The sequence below is a fragment of the Schistocerca cancellata genome, chromosome 7 (genome assembly GCF_023864275.1).
Source record: "Schistocerca cancellata isolate TAMUIC-IGC-003103 chromosome 7, iqSchCanc2.1, whole genome shotgun sequence".
Classification (NCBI taxonomy): Eukaryota; Metazoa; Arthropoda; class Insecta; order Orthoptera; family Acrididae; genus Schistocerca; species Schistocerca cancellata.
In genome coordinates, this window is record NC_064632.1 from 522,344,973 (window position 1) to 522,362,896 (window position 17,924).

Below are 17,924 nucleotides of genomic sequence, written 5' to 3' on the forward strand. Positions count from 1 at the left end.
GCGACCGTAGCGGTCGTGCGGTTCCAGACTGAAGCGACTACAACCGGCAGTTTTATATCACGTAGGACCGAATGCTACACGCGCTTCGGACGGAATGGCGTAACGAGTTACGGAAAAACACTTGTCGTGTTGCACAGTGCCTTGGTGAACGGTCGTGTGCAATTTTGAACATCTTGTAATACGGTAAATGAATAGACTGTGTCTTGTTGCGGTGCTCAAAGCATAGTCAGCTTCCGTGGAATTTGATTTAATGTATGAACATAATCAGGCTTTCGCTTCAGCTTCTTGATTACCGCTAACTGCTAATGAGTAAAAATCACGTGTTTCATTAACTTTATTTCGTAACATTGCATTTTCTCCCATACTGCCACTTCAATGTAGTACAGTTTGTTGTTTGCAGGTCGAACCCTGCGCCTACATGGAGAAGAAGCAATCGGGACGAGAACTACGAGAAAACTCTAGGAGACGCGACGTAAGCAAGTCAGAGTTAGTGATGCTAGGAAAGTGAAAAGGCATACTTTCCTAAACAGTAGTATTGATAGAACTCGCATTTCTGCAAGGTGGGTAGGCCATTTTATGAAACCCGCCGTATAACGAATAGGTAGGAGAAAATTGTAATAATAATTCATTGTCGCAATTTTTCATTTTTTTTTAACATTGCAATGCGACGATATCATTACTACTGTATGGAATCGAGTGTGAAATACGAGAACTAGTATTAGAATTTTGAGAAAAATATTTTGTTGGTTTAAGCGTACGACAACGGTAAGTTTTACTTTAAAACTACAGACGTCTTCAGATGATACAAAAATTAAATTTTATAAATGACGATGCCATTATATGGAATCGAAACTTGGATAAATAAGAGAAATATGACAGTAAAATAGAAGCAGTAGGAATTGAGATTCTTCAGCAGAGTGAATGGCTCCACAGGAAGACATCTAATTACAAATGAAAACATTCGTAGTCAGCTTACTGTATATGCTGTTGATGAGGAAATAAAATGAATATATAGACAGGAGGGAACAACAAGTCGACAGAATGAGAGATGATGACTACCGATTGGAATCCTGACACACCAAAAGAATGACAGGAGAGACATAGGTCGACCACGGAAGCTAAGACGACTTTAGGACGACGCAAGAGTTGCCTAATCCCCGTATGTAAGATGACAGTGACATTTATCCGCGTTTGATGTTGCAAGTCGGATAGGTCTGCGCCCATCTATGACTGCCATAAACCCTACACTCTCCCCCCTCTTCCCCCCCCTCTCCCCCCACACACAATGCAGGATTATATGTCAATCAGTGGCGTACGTTCCAACTATTCAGAATAAAAAATTTCGCTTTCCAAAAGCAGTTTCTATAGTCCAATTGCGTTCTGTCTCTTTCTTTATTTTGAGGACTTTAAACATGCTATAGCGGAAATGCTAGTTTCTCCTGGCAATAGCAGCAAGTTCATGCCAATTCAGGGCGCCCATTTAAGAAAGAAGAATCATTGGTACTGGAATCAACAGTCGTTTGATATTAATACGTCGGCCGCGATATGTGTGTCTTTATTAGAAGAGGTATGCTGACGTATTTTAACGTAATATACTGTATGTGTGTGCTCGTACCAGGACTGGAACCGAATGCCAATTGCAATTTTTCCTTCTATTTACAGATCCTGGTATCTGTGAATGTAGGATATTATGCCACTCATATGAATATGAGGCTTGGTAACATGTTGATATAAGCCACATGGAATGCTCGCAAGTGGAAGTTTTTAAGGTTTTCTGTGTGGTGTAACTTCATAATGATATGTGGGTGATGGAGGGCAAGGTGAATTAGATTCTGCCAATGAAATAAAGAGCTTACTTCAAATAAAAAACACGTTGATGCAGCAAAACGACTGTTTTCACGTTAACGGAACGGGCCACGAAAAAAAAGTTGCCTGGGAGAGTTGGGCCTATACACGCGCAATGAGAAACTTCTGGAGTAGATGTGTTCCAAACTACTAAATACCAAAATGAACTGGAAAAATTATAAATTATAAAGACCATCGTGAAAAGGGAACTTGAATATGTGGGGCGTGTGATGAGGGACCTTGAGAGGAACAGGCTCCTATCGCCAATAGTTCAAGGCAAAATTGTCGGTGGGAGTGGACGTGAAAGAATGTCTCTTCTCAAAAATGTAAAAAAAACTATGTTTCGTACTATAGCCTTTTCCTGAGCAACAATCAACACCTAAATTTGGCATGTTCTCTTTCGACAGCTGGTCAAGGAAAGACACTAAAAAGAAAATTAAATATAATAGTAGCAGTGTTTTTCTATAGGTGTCATCCTCTGTATACATCATCCGAAATGACACCTATAAATTGCCCAAGTTAGATAACATATGCAATAAGGACATACAAAAGTAAAAAAAATAGATGACAATGATGTGGCAACATAAAAAAATTTAAATCGCACAAGTGTGTGGAAAAGAAGGTAAAACTGGAAAATAGGTTGTGTCAGAGAGTATTGAGATAGACGGTACTCATTTAGAAAACGAATATTGATTGTAAACAGAAAGCTGTAACTGTCGAATCATCAGTCTGTTGTGTAGTTTTATGCAGTCCCAACGACTACCTCTCCATGCCAACCTCTTGCTCTCAGAGTTACACTTAACACTCAACATTATCTCTTGGATATATTCCAGTCTCTGCTTCTCCAACAGATTTTGCCCTCTGCGGATATGACGTAACGTATCTCTATTAGAGCCAGCCAGATCGTGAGAAAGTGACAGAAACGAGAGAGAGAAAAATCGCTCGTCTACTCTGTGTTGGACATCAGAATAAGAATAGGAGCTAGTGTCATGCCCGTACAGATAGAGATACGTCAACTGTATCGGAAAAACTACATAGCCCTTAATTAGGCTGGAAACTGAAAGAAAACGATTGTATACAAATATGGTATCAGATGACTTGGTTTTCTGACCAGCCCTAATAACATTCTCTGAAAACCGTCCCAGATACTGCATACATTACCTTTTTGCACCTCTGAATATAATTTCTGATGCCAGCTACGAATTCTGCGTAGTCGCTAAATTGTCTTTGAATCACTTTGCGCAAATATTTTCAGACGTCAAGTGGGAAGGAAAACAGGATTATCACTCTGGGATATGTTATCGTATTACTAAATAGGAAAGACTTCCTCGAGGACTGAAATTAAAATAACGGAGAAGCGTTCCCTAACTTTTTATGTATTGTTCTCACTAGCTCGTACACCGCACATCCTTGTGTAGTCTTCTGTCACTGATCCGTGAAGTCTAGAGAATCTTTTATCATTAATGTTGAGCACTACATTATCTTACCGTTTAATCATTTCCCTTCATTCCTTAAAGTATCGTGTTCCACGTATCACATCTACGTTAAGCGGCAAGTTTTGTCGTCATAGAAAGGGGAAATAGTAATTTTTCGGACCCCAATCTGGTGAATACTTCTGTTCAATTTCATGAAGTACTACATCGTCGTATTGAAGGGCAGCAGCTGTCCGAAACGTTGTCTGTATTATTTAGTCTCCAGTCTCAGATCACAAAAAAAGACATGTTATCGATGTACATCAGTTACGTTCGTCTTGAGATATGTACTTATACTCACAACTGTGAAGGGCCCAGTGTAAAGTTCATGTTGCTGTACAAGTTGTTTTCAACACTTCCTGTTATCCGAAACGGCTATGTTGCCACAGGATTACGACATTCTTCTGCGTCAATATACCTGAGTACAGATTTGAAACTAATAATAATAACACGATTTCAGCTGTCCATTGACGTTTAGCTACTGGGGTTCTCCTCACTGGCAGTAAAGAATGAGCATTCTTGCAGTTTCCCTTTAATCTTACGGCTTGCGATATATTTTATTTCATTCCTGGCGATTGATCGCTTCTGAACCTTAGATAACTACGGATCATTGTTCCATCAGTCGAAATTGGCACATTAGCTGCATAGAGCTCGTCATTACATTGAAAGAAATGGTCTTCAAGACAGATAATCGCCTTTCGGATTCTGAATCGATCTGTACAGTGGAAATGTAGTTGCCGTTACGTCTTGTGCTCAAGGCAACCAGCGGATAATGGTTTTTGTCCGGAGTAGTTTCGCCACAGATACAGTAGCGCAAAGAAAGCTTCAACAGTTTAGACATACTACTTCAGAAAGACGCCGGTGACCATTAGAAAGGAACAGATGATAGAAGTGTACCGATCGTAGTCGTACAAGCAGTAGTGCAAACAATAGTACTTATAGTTACATGTTTACGAGGTCAACAGCAGTTTCATAGTGATAGGAAGTAAGCTTTTTTGTACTATTAATTTTTCCATTGTATTAATATGTAACAAGTAGCAATAATTACTGTAAATATATTATAAACAAATCTTTGTTTTATGTGGCCTAATATAACTGTCCATATAATTGTAAGTAATAAATAAATAACTAATAATGGCACTAATACTCTCTGTCAATAAGTTGTGTAATTTGCTGTAATTTCGGTCGTACAAAATTATTTTCGTGTTATGACCTTTCTTCCAGATACTTTTAAATTATGTTGATACTTCAGTTTACTGTTGTAATTTTCTTGCGTGATCATATATTCTTGTCTGAATATATATTCGTACCGCTCCACACTTAAGTATGTTTTGAAATCTGCTACATTCTCAGTTACTTGCAACCTTTGTCTAGAGATCTTAAGAGTTTTTCAAAAATTCAAAGGCAAATCTTTACTTATGATTCGCAGAATTTAACTTAATTTACACAGATTATCTTTAAATTCTCTGTACCAAGAACACACTTTTTTAGATTACAAAGTAATTGTAGTAAACACACAAAATTCCCAGACAAGAAAATTATTTTCGTGTTATGACCTTTCTTCCAGATACTTTTAAATTATGTTGATACTTCAGTTTATGTTATAATTTTCTTCCGTGATCCTATATTCTTGTCTGAATATATATTCGTACCGCTCCACACTTAAGTAAGTTTTGAAATCTGCTACATTCTCAGTTACTTGCAACCTTTGTCCAGAGATCTTTAGAGTTTTTCAAAAACTCAAAGGCAGATCTTTACTTACGATTCGCTGAATACTTAATTTACACAAATTATCTTTAAATTCTCTGTACCAAGAACATACCTTTTTATATTACAAAGTAATTGTAGTAAACACACAAAATTCCCAGACACCATTTTTTAAATTTTTATTTCTATGTTCAGTTTCTCTTGCGAGCTACAGTGAGTTAACAGTATTATTTAACTTTAAATTCAATTACAATGGTTCAAAATTTTTTTAATAAGACAGCTTATTCACGTCTAATTGACATATTGAGTGAGATAGAGAGTTTCCGACGTCCCCTTCAACTGTACCGCGGCCTGAGCCGACACTACATAGATATGATTAGACTTCTAGAAAGTATGGAAGGCGTCGCTTGCAGAAGACGTACCCGTCACCGCCGGCAAGTATTTGTGGTACTGGTACTGACCGGAGTAGTTCTGCCAGAACGCCGCCCCGGAGCCCATCAGGTCCAGTCCCGAGTAGTTCCACTGCTTCTCGCTAGGTGGCTCCGGCACGTGCGCGGGCGGCTGTCGGGGGTAGGCGGGCTCCGATTGGTCGGCGGGCACGCGGTGTTCCCCGCCAGAGCCGGCGCCGGCGCCGCTGCCCTCTGTGGGAGAGTTAGAGCACTAATCAGTACAAGCTGCTGCAAGCTGCTGAGGAGATGCGGCTGCAGATACGCTAAAAATTCAACATTTTACGACATTCCTCTTGAAAGAGTGTACTTTGAGTTCATAAATTTGTGTTTAATAAACCACTGCAGTTAACATGAACAACATTCAATCCAAGAGTTTAGTTAGTTTCGTACTGCGTGAGTGCATATATTCACCAACATTAACTATTAATATTTCTATGAGGTATTAAGAATAATATGTTTCAGTTTAACAATTTGCCTACATCTGATATACGATTACAAGTGCCTTTCAATGGTTACTTCATAACAACTCACTGGTTTAATTTTCAAAGTGTTGAAGCCGGTAACAAATCAAAGTGAGAAAGTGAAGTAAAGTAGGCAACTATTAATATTTCAGTGCTCATTGACCTACTACCCATTGAAGATAGTTGTTTTCTTTTATATATGTGTGTGTTATAACATCATTGTTTCATCGACTCTCGTAATAAAGCAGATTACCTATTTTTGCAAAGAGAGAAATTGTAGTGCCACCAATATTTTAGTCACATTGGGCGATCGATAACTGTAGCTACAAACAATCAAGGAGATTTACAATGCCAGCAGTTGTTCACCTATTTCACAAGACGGCAACATTCACGATCGACATAACTGTTTCAGTCTAACTAAATTACATTATCGAAACTTTTTAAGACATTTCTCTGACAGTCACTGATAAACATAAGCTCGATTAATTCCTAATAGTTTTTCTCTCTCCTAAGGCATATTTCGTCACTTCATGAACGTTACGGATAACCTCAATACTTACAACTGTATAGCAGAATTCAGCAATTTATTCTTAAAACAGTTTTTATATGCCTTTATAATTTCGACACATGCTTTCAATGACGAACTTCGTTTTCTACGTATCACAAATATCCCATGTGCTATAGCAAGTATCACACGTACCTTTCGTAACAATGTTCACATTAAGTACCAGTAATAAACTGCTGATAACAACAGGTGAAATGGAAACTTTTGAACTCCCGTAAAGAAAACTTTCCTTGTAATGTATAAGAAACCAGACTGAAGTCGACTATCGAACGAGTCCTTCAGTTCGATCAGCTACCCTGAGCGTTATCACGCAAATGCTGAATAATTTGGAACAGCAGAGCATGCAGTTCCTTGGTCATCCATTTCAGCGCTGTGTAATATCCAGTTAGGAGACATTCTTACTTTTCTTGGTCCCCTGACACCTCACAGTACAATGTATCTTGTGCAAAATTCGCGTGTGGAATTTGTTTCTAGTTTTCCTGGCTGAAATTGTTAAGCCGGGAAAAATGCTTTTTTGGTTTCTAAAAAGATTATGTCCCGACAGTCAGTGAGCCAGACAAAACAGCTGCGATATTAGCAAGTAGTAAATATGAGAATAAGTGTAAGGAAACTGGTCGATCACACGTTTGCAAAGTCAGCGCGTCACAAAGCTGTAAACACGAGAAAAGTATCCTTTCATGTCCGTATAAAATGACGTCGGGTTGCGTTTAAAACTCGCAACTAGAACCTCATGATTGGAAGCTGGGAATGAGAGCACTCTATTTTTACTAATAATTTGCACTGTGCATTTCGTTAGAGCTTTACAGGTATAGCATTCACTCTTTATGCCGTAGCGAATTTTAGCACAGAACTGTACACTTTCTCCATTCGGTGATTTTGAATTTCATAAAATTTGCTATAATCACCTAAATGAATTGCAGGGATGTCACCAAGCCCCATCCAGTTCTCTTGCAAACCGTACGAGCTTTCGATTGGAAACAGTTGTATATATTTATAAAGTCCTGCGACAAATACGAAGTTCTTCTGTACTTTCTCCTATCTTTTCCTAATCTTTTGTGGCCGAGCGGTACTAGGCGCTTCAGTTTGGAACCGCGCGACTGCTACGGTCGCAGGTTCGAATCCTGCCTCGGGCAGGTTATTTAGGTTCTACGGGACTGATGACCTCAGACGTTAAGTCCCATAGTGCTCAGAGCCATTTGAACCCACCTAATCTTATACATCTATATGTAACAACATTGTCTAAAACCCGTTTTTTCATATTAACTTTGTCTGTTCTCACTACTTTTCCATTCCAGTTCCGAGTACCAAGTTAACTACTCCTGGATAACATATGAGACTCACAAATCTGTCCCTTCCTCTAGTAAAGGTCTTTTTGGTGCCTCTCCTATTCGTACCTCATCACTGAACTTAATTTTTAAGCCTCTTCTTCGAATGCGACTTCCTTACGGTACCGTGTTCCAGTACACTCCTCTGTTCCACATCAGAATTTGATAGCAGTAGAGGTCTTTTTCTGAACAGAACATTTACTGGATGCGCCACTTCTCTTCTGTGTAACAGTTCACAAATTAATGCGAATGTAGAGGCATACGCTAAGCTAATAAAATTATGTGGCATGTGTACATTCTCCTTTATTTGTTTCATTTGTCGCAGTAATAATTCGTGAGTGATATCCCTGCAGGTGGCCGCGGATTTACATTGACTGGCGGCAGCTGTTGTGTGCCCCACGTGACTGTCCCCACTCTCCGCTCTGGTCCGGTAGTGGGGGTAGCGTGCTCGCGCTGCTCCGTGCTCGCGCCTTGCTGCTCACAGCTTGCTCCGCGAGCACGTATGTGGTGAAGCCCTGCTGTAGACGGACATTACCGGCAATAGTAACTCCGTGCCCCCCCCCCCCCCCTCCCCAATCTTGTACTATTTTTTTGTGAACAGCAGCAACACGCGCTCTTTTATAGTCAGGCGTTTTGTTACTAAATGCGGTGCGACCGGCTTACATCAGCGGCTCAGTGTGGGTTCCGCAGGGCATGCCCCGGCATCCGCGCCACACACAGACGTCGTACGTCGACTCGTGACGAGTTGCGCCCTCAGTCAGCCGCAGAGCTGGCGCGTCACGGCTGTCTGGGCCAGGCCGCGGCGCTAGTCGCAAGTCGCGCCCTGTGGACGTGGCCTCGAGCGACGCGCCCCATCCTCCCGTCTGGTAATTAGCAGCCCCCGTGTGTAAACTACCGACGTCCCATCCCTGCCCGGGCCGCAAGTCGCCCAACTTGGGAGCGCGCGGTGGCGCATTCCAGCTGAGGCGCGTCTGGCGTTGATAAGACTGCACCCGACCTTCCGATACGAGCTGTCCCCAATCAACAGCCACGGTCGAGCTCGGGGAGCGCTAGGGTGGAAGGCCGGATGCGGAGACACTTAATTATTTCGAATACGCGGATCTAGCGTGATGACGCAGACGTTAAAACAGTGTAGTCGCACTCTGCTTGGGGGTGAGGCACAAATGTCCCGTCTTCCAGTTCCTTAAAGACGGTCACGGCCTATATTCCTCCATACTTGGCCAACCCTACTTACTGCCCCGTTTCTAATGGCCCCTTTGTAGACGAACACTAAATTATAACTGTCACATATTCTAAGCAGCTACATTTTTTCAGCTTAACAAGTGCACCTGCACGCACACCAATCTATCGTGCACTGGAAGCCGAGAATTACGCTCCTACACTGTTCGATAAAGACTGACTTTCGGTAATATGTTTTTCTTATAGGGGACGTCACGTCTCTTGTCAAGTCGGCCAGTCAGGTACTTCAAGATAGCTGGATCAGCCTGGTATCTAATTAGAAGAATGTGTTTCTGACAAGGGAACCTCCCCATCGCACCCCCCTCAGATTTAGTTATAAGTTGGCATAGTGGATAGGACTTGAAAAACTGGACACAGATCAATCGAGAAAACAGGAAGAAGTTGTGTGGAACTATGAAAAAATTAGTAAAATATACAAACTGAGTAGTCCATGCGGAAGATAGGCAACATCAAGGAGACTGTAAGCACAGGAGCGCCGTGGTCCCGTGGTTACCGTGAGTAACTGCGGTACGAGAGGTCCTTGGTTCAAGTCTTCCCTCGACTGAAAATTTTAGTTTCTTTATTTTCGCAAAGTTATGATCTGTCCGTTCGTTCATTGACGTCTCTGTTCACTGTAATAAGTTTAGTGCCTGTGTTTTGCGACCGCACCGCAAAACCGTGCGATTAGTAGACGAAAGGACGTGCCTCTCCAGTGGGAACCGAAAACATTTCATCGCAAGGTCATAGGTCAACCGATTCCTCCACAGGAAAACACGTCTGATATATTCTATACGAAACTGGTGACGGCATGTGCGTCACATGACAGGAATATGTTGTCGACCCACCTAACTTGTACACTTAGCGAATGGGTATAAAGATTCTTCTACCTTGCCCGATTTACGTTTTCTTGTGGATGTGATAATCACTCCCAAAAAAGTGATGAAAACGTAAGAGTTTGACGCATAAACTGAAAATAAAAAAACTAAATTTTTCACTCGAGGGAAGACTTGAACCTAGGATCTCTTGTTCCGTTGCTGCTCTCGCTAACCACGGGACCACGGCGCTCCTAGACGTTCGTTCGCCTTGATGTTGCATATCTTAGCAGGGACTACTCAGTTTGTATATTTTACTAATTTTCTTCATAGTTCCACACAACTTCTTCCTGTTTTCTCGATTGATTTGTGTTCAGTTTTTCAAGGCCTATCCACTGTGCCAACTTGTAACTAAATCTGAGGGGGGTGCGATGTGGAGGTTCCCTTGTGAGGAACTACTCTAGACACAGCTACGCCGTTTGCTGCAAGGAGTAACTTTGCCTAAAGATTTTTGTGGCTGCACTGCCACGTGTCCAAGCCGTTTCTTGTACTGGACCTACCTTCAAGGCAACAGATTACTTAGACATGTGGGAACGGCATCTCTGTTGCAAAATGGCTCTAAGCACTGTGGGACTTAACATCTGAGGTCATCAGTCCCCTAGACTTAGAACTACTTAAACCTAACTAACCTAAGGACATCACACACATCCATGCCCGAGGCAGGATTCGAACCTGCGACCGTAGCAGCCGCGTGGTTCCGGACTGAAGCGCCTAGAACCGCTCGGCCACCGAGGCCGGCTATCTCTGTTGCAGGTGTAGTGTTTTCAACAACATGAAATTTGGAAATTTGTGGTGAGTTCCTATGGGACCAAACCGCTGAGCTCATCCGTCCGTAGGCTTACACACCACTTAATGTAACTTAAACTAACTTACGCTAAGGACAACACACACACCTGTGCCCGAGGGAGGATTCGAACCTCCGACGGGGGGAGTCGCGCGAACAGTGGCAAGACGCCCTAGACCGTGCGGATGAAGCACCGCCATACTTAAGGTCACGTATTGGATGTAACCTTTCCAGTTGGGGATAGATAGGCACGGACCATCATCATAGCCACCATGTTCACCACACATTATCCCTCTTGACCTTTTTTGGTGAAATTTCTTTAAGGATACAGTGTTCAGTTCTCCTCGTGTGCAAACTCTTTAGTCACGAATACGAGATGCTTTAGAGGCGGTAACGGAAGGGGTGTTGGTGAAAACAAGCAGAGAACTGGAGTATCGCCCCTAAGTTCTACAGGCAACAAACGGAGTACATGTGGAAGTGAACCCATTAAAAAATTATAATATTCAGTAAAATTATCCATCTTGATTGCGATTTAAATTTTATTTCCTTAAAAATACACTTTAACGCGTTTCGGTCACAGTCATCATCCGAACCACTTTTAAAAACTCGACACACTGTATCTCATCAGTTCACACAGACACTTGAACTATTACTCATTTATTCTAAGTTAAGCTAAAATTTGTAACAAACTGCATAGCTGTTTCTAGGATAGTTCCCTAGAAAGCCTCGCGGGGTAGCCGTACGGTCTGAGGCGCCTTGTCACGGACCGCGCGGCTCCCCCGTCGGAGGTTCGAGTCCTCCCTCAGGCATGGGTGTGTGTGTTGTCCTTAGAGTAAGTTAGTTTAAGTTAGCTAAAGTAGTGCGTAAGCTTATGGACCGATGACCTCTGCAATTTGGTCCCATATTGCCACTTGCCACAAATTTCCCATTTTTTTTTTACTTAGAAACAAATTTTTGTAATCAGGAAAAGACTTTACGCTCCGCCTCTATTTCAGCACCATACCTTCATGCACACTTTCTCAGATTCAACTAGACTCAGACTTCTCGCCAACAGCAGTTTGAAGTGGCAGACAACTGATCGGGGCGAAAATTTGTAACAGTACAGGCGACAGAGTAACTCTGATCAATCAAAAGAAAGAATTCTTATCTTTGGATTGAGGTTAAGGATACACAAAGTTGTCACGGAAAGAGACGAATAGTAGAAGAAAGAAGAGCCAGAATCTGCGAATCACCAAGATTAGGGAATAAATAGTAGAATGCGTGAAAGAGTAAGGTTACATAGAGGGGAGAAGCAAGAAGACTTCAGTATCTGACTGTTGCATGCAAAGTTAGCAATACATATAGCTCTATGGGAATCAGAGATTTACATGGAAATGGGGTGCAGTTACAGAAACTGAACAGCATTACATGAAAGTCAAATGTTTACCATGATGAAACTCGAATTGAAAAACTGAAAGCGTTTGAAATTTATTTCCTTATCGTAAGGTGACAGGAGGAAACGCTACACAACTATTTACAACAAATATACACATTCCTACACAGATAAACACAATCTTAAGTTCATAAAGGTTCATAGCTCTAAGTCCAGGTTTGAAATCCTGTCAACAGCTTCTGCAGATCAATTGTGACGGTCTTCCATTGCCCCTATGAACATCCAAATTTTACACGATGTACAGTTTGCTGCTTTTCTCCGCAGTCCCGTTGAGCAGACGACTTTCAGCCCCAGTGGGGCAACAAAGCTCAAGTGCCCTGGTCAGATCCGATCCGATTCAGTATGTACAAATGATACAATAGGAATACTTTAAAAATTAATTAGAAAAAAGTAGGAAATGAGAAAATGCTACATAGCGTAGGCTGGGAAGGGTTTTAGTGGAAAATCCTTACCAGGTTAGTGGAATATCTATTTCCTCATACTAGTATTATCACCACACTCCTCAGCTCTTACTCATCACCATAAATATGAAGCAAGAGGAAGGTAAAGCGAACCGCAAAACAATGTCGAACGGAAAGGAACATAATGGCCCACAATAGACAATCTCGCAACTGCTTCCGAGGATCATTCTTAACGCTCACTTTGGTCCCATGTATCGTCGAATTATTATGGACTCTGGACAAACCGAGAATGAAGTAAACAGAAAAATTTCACACGTGTTATAGAAAGATGCTGGAAATGAAATGGGCTGATAACATAAAAAATGAGGGGATTCTATACAGAATCTGCGAAGAAAATACATTACTCAGTCACATTAAAGTGACCATCTGTCAAAAGCCCAAATAACTACTTTTTGCTACGCGGATCGGTGCGAGACGTGCAGAAAAAGAGTTAATGAGGTTCTGGAAGATACAGATAGGGATGCAGAGCCATAGCGACTCCAGTGCCGTGCCCACCTGCGCTAGCTATCTCTGTTTAGGATCCACGGCGCGAACGATCCGAGATGGTCCCACGGATTTCCGATTGGGTTTGAATCCCGGCAGTTTACTGGCCAGGGGAATACGGTAAGCTTATCCTGGTGCTCTTCAAAATGGTTCAAATGGCTCTGAGCACTATGGGACTTAACTTCTGAGGTCATCAGTCCCCTAGGACTTTGAAGTACTTAAACCTAACTAACCTAAGGACATCACACACATCCATGCCCGAGGCAGGATTCGAACCTGCGACCGTAGCGGTCGCGCGGTCCCAGACTGTAGTTCCTAGAACCGCTCAGCCACCCCGGCCGGCGGTGCTCTTCAAACCACGCAGGTTCAATGTGAGCTGTGTGACACGTTCCGTTGTTCTGCTGGCAGATGTCATCGTGCCGAGGGAAAGACAAACAGCGTATAGGGGTGGAGATGGTCCCCAAGACTCGTGCTTATCCATTTTGCTTTCCAGAATGACGATATCACCCAGAGAATGCCACGAAAACACCTCCAGACCATAACGCTCCCTCCTCTGGCCTAGACATTTCCAACGATTGTTGCAGGGCGGTACACCCCAATGGTAATCTACCCGATGGGGTACAAGACGTGACTCATCTGAAAAGGCCACTTGTCGGCACTCAGTGTACTGGCGCGCAAATTCTGATCTTCGTCACCTGTCAGCATGATCCAGGTACATGCTGCAGAAACCCATACACAGCAGCGTCCAATGGGAAGACACTGTTGGTAGCCTCTTGTTTCATGTGGGCGGTCAGTTGCTCAGCAGTCGCACATCTATTCGCTCGTGCACATCTCTACAGACGTCGTTCACCCTTGTCATCAATAACAGGCGGTGCACCACTGTTGCCTTGGCACCGGTTTTGGACAGCGCCATTTTGCCACGTACAGTATACTTTAACCACGGCGGCACACGAACAATTTACAAACTTAACCGTTTCAGAAGTGGTTCCACTCTCGACCGGAAAGCCAGTGATCATTCCCTATTCGACGTCAGATAAGTTGCCCCGTTTCGACAACGACTGTACTTTTTTCAGCGTCCCGTGACACGCTTTATATACCATCCATTGCAAGTGCTGCCACCCACCGTCTATGAGTGGTTACTGCGCGTTGATGCCGAACACTGGCGGTGATGACATTAATGTGACTACACCGTACATTTCCCTGACCAATTTTATTTTGCTAACCCTCTAGAAATAGTTATACTATACTAGTGGACTGGATCATTTAAAGGTTAAACGAAAATTACACTATCTAGGAAGGATAGTGGCAACGTGAAGTAGAAAAAGTAATATAAACTTACTATGCGGCGACAGGGAATTTTCGCTACATGTGTCTCAGCAGAAGACCTTTTGAAATTCAGGGAACAGAGTAATTACGAAATTAAGTACCACGGATAACCAATACAACAGAGTCGCAGGCTTATCAGCGTACTGCTTGCGGTGTAACTTTCTGCTCGGAAATGAGATCGGTGACGGGAAACGAAATTTGAAAGCTCCTAACACGTCAGGCTTGCTAGACAAAACTTGAACATGGCGCACGCAGCACTAGTATCAGAGCCTCAGAGGGGCTTGTGCCGGTGGCTTTACAGGCAGTAAGTGGGTGGTTGCTGATGGTTTGCGGAGTCGGTATTAGCGCAAAACACCGCCCACCAGTCGCTTTTAATTATGTCCGCTTAAGATTGCAGCGTAACTCCTTGCAAGTTGAAAAATTAATCCGCCCGTTGTTTCGCCAGCTCGGTGCGTTAACGTCGGCAGCGGAGAAGAGAACTGGTTATAAACAAAAAAGGGGGGGGGGGAGACGGGAAGGCAGTTTTTCTGCTAATTTGTGTGGCCCACCGAGACACGGAGAGAATAGCGCGCGCCGGCGGTGCCGGGGTATTAGAACTGCTCCGTGTATCGAGAAGCAACGGCGGGATTAGCAGCGCAAAGTAGCTGCCTGGTGTCGGCTGGCCCGGGACGTCGCATTCAGCAGAGCGGCCGACGGTATTAGCGCTTCATTTGTTTTAGCAGGCACTTTTGTTTGTGTTTGCTAAAAACCGGAGATGGAGGAGTCGGATCAGAGCCGGGCCCAGGAGGCGGGCAAGGGGGGGATCGCGAAAAATATATATCGCCGGGCAGGCGTCCGCCGTCGCGAATAATAAGAGCGATAGAATCAAGCCGACTGCTCGCCAACTAATTGCTTCGGTTACACGGAGATGAAATTCTTAGCAGACTTGCTTCGGCTAAATTAAAACAGAATTAATGTTTTAAGAGCGTTGATGAAGCGAATGGGTTGCTAAGTACAGCTGGGGTGGAAGGAGCGGAAAGCAAACTAGGGTGGAGGGGGAGGGGAGAGGGGGAGGGGGGAGTGGTACATAAGCCACGACGGCCGAAGGGGCGGCGCATAAAATGACGGGATTTCGAAGCGAACTAAGTTTGCGTTAATTATCAAGTTGTAGGGAGATAATTCTTCGCCGGCAGTATAATCGAAATAACCGTAAGCATCTTAGCGTTCTCGCCGAAACAGCTTCGGCGGCCGGCGCGACGAATCGCGCAAGGCAAGAAACCGCTGACGTCCGGCTGGGCCTGCTAAATGTGTCCGATACGTCACGCACGAGTCGTGGAAGCGAACGCGCCTGCGCCACGTACTTGGTTAACGGCCTCGGTGGAGGAATGGCCGCTGTTTACAGTGATACCGGGTGGGGATGCCGATGCTGGCGGAGAGATGTCGACTCTAGGTCCCTATGGAGGTACACCAAAATAGGGGAGAACTAGTCAAAGCTAGGAAAACTTTAAATTCCTATCCATGGCTGGTTACGTTTATGTCTGTGATGTTTACTGAGTAAGCCTTTACTATTAAGAGCAACTGCGCTGGAAGTCTGTAAGGCCAATGTCCTGCCGAAACCGCAATGGAGTACGATAGTCGACGTAAAGCAAAGATACAAAGTTATTAAAACTGAAATGCAAAGAAAGTTTTTTCTTTACTTTTTGCTAACGTACATACAGGATGAATGCTGAAGATTAGATGAGCAGATCACGTAACTAATGAGCGAGTACTGAAAACGAAATTCCAGGGCTAAATTCGCTGGAGGTACAGGCGAAACATGCGTACATAAAAGAAAATTTTCCGAAATTTGTGGTAAGTTCCTATGGGACCAAACTGCTGAGGCCATCGGTCCCTAGGCTTACACATTACTTAATCTAACTTAAACTAATTTAAGCTAAGGACAACACACACACCCGTGCCAGAGGGAGGACTCGAACCTCCGACGGGGGTAGCCGCGCGAATCGTGGCAAGACGCCTCAAATAAGAATGAAATATTTTAAATATATGTGGAATATATTTGACAAGCGCTTACGTTAGCAACCCCGCGGGTAAAAAGCTCCTCCTAAACGACTGGAGCAATTTTAGCCACACCTGACATACATATTATTAACTATGTGGAAATAAATACTGTGAGGGAAAGAACCAATAACCTTCTATTTCGGTGTCGTGATAATGTGGAGAGAGAGGGGATAGAACGAATGGGCAGAAGGGGAAAGGAGGACATGGACACACAGATGGGGAGGAGAAGATGGGTAGAAAGAGAGGGGAGAAATGGACAGTGAAAGGGAAGAGGAGTGCAGAGAGAAGGAGGAAGGGAAGATGGACAGAGAAAGGAAAGAGGCTGAGATAGACAGAGGGAGTGGTTGGAGGAGATAGAGAGAAGGGACAGAAGGGAAGGTGGTGAGGAGGGGAAGGAGGAGATGGAGAGGGGGAGGAAGAGATGGACAGAGAGAGACAGAGGGAGGAGATTGACTTACAGAGAAGAGAAGCAGTTAGAGGGGGAGGACGCAATGGACAGAGGGGGAAGGTGCAGATGGACTGAAGGGGGGAGGGGGGAAGTGATGGAATGTGAGATATGGGGAGGAGCAGGTAGAGAGGGGAAACGAGCAGATGGACAGAGAGAGGGGTAGCAGGGGATGGATAGCGAGTAGGGGGAGGAGGAGGTGGAGAGAGAGGGGAAAGGAGTATTTGGACAGAGAGAGGGGGGGAGTAGAGGGATAGGAGAAGGAGGAGATGGATAAATGGAAGATTGGAATAAATTCATATCCAGGTATACCCGGCTAACGCCGGAAATTCAGTTAGCAATACAATAAAGGGGTTGACGTGAAAACTGCCGCTATTGAGCAGGGAGCAGAGAGAGTTAGGTGAGAGACTTGCCTGGCTTGGCGGACTGCAGCGACGAGGTGCTGAGCACGCGCAGCGTGTCCGGCGCGGCGCCGCTCGCCTTGAGCGCCTCCTCCAGCTGCGCCCGTCGCTTCATCTCCAGTTCCAGCTGTTCCTGGAGCCGCCGGCGCGCCTTGCGCTCCTTCTTCAGCCGCTTCTGGTACAGCACTGCCGGAAAACACACAAAACACGACACTATTAGCTGCAGTCGCTGCACACACTGTCGACAAGTGGCCGGCTACCTCCTAATGCCTCTGTTCAAATGGCTCTGAGCACTATGGGACTTAACATCTGGGGTCATCAGTCCCCTAGACTTAGAACTACTTAAACCTAACTAACCTAAGGATATCACACACATCCATGCCCGAGGCAGAATTCGAACCTGCGACCGTAGCAGCAGGGTGGTCCCAGACTGAAGCGCCTAGAACCGCTCTGTCACAGCGGCCGGCTAATGCCTCTGTACATGCAGCGCTATAGAAAAATATGTTTTGACAGGATTCACTGACGATGATTTAAGGGTCAGTGTACTCTGGAACATGATATTCGTACAACGCCCTTACAATAAAACTCTGTTCTTTCCTCAAAGACTAGGGGAGAGAATAATTTTAAAATCTTAACAACTT

The 17,924-nt window shown here is 44.0% G+C and overlaps 1 protein-coding gene across 1 annotated transcript in view; it reads right to left on the reverse strand.

Annotated features, from left to right (window-relative positions):
• Positions 1 to 17,924, reverse strand: part of LOC126092875 (dachshund homolog 2) — a 982,096-nt gene that overhangs the window by 70,628 nt on the left and 893,544 nt on the right. Inside the window, exons 11-12 of the mRNA XM_049908606.1 lie at positions 17,296 to 17,469; positions 5,447 to 5,665 (exon numbers count right to left, since the gene is read on the reverse strand). Coding sequence (XP_049764563.1) covers positions 5,447 to 5,665; positions 17,296 to 17,469 — 393 coding nt within the window. The remainder of the gene's footprint in view (positions 1 to 5,446; positions 5,666 to 17,295; positions 17,470 to 17,924) is intronic.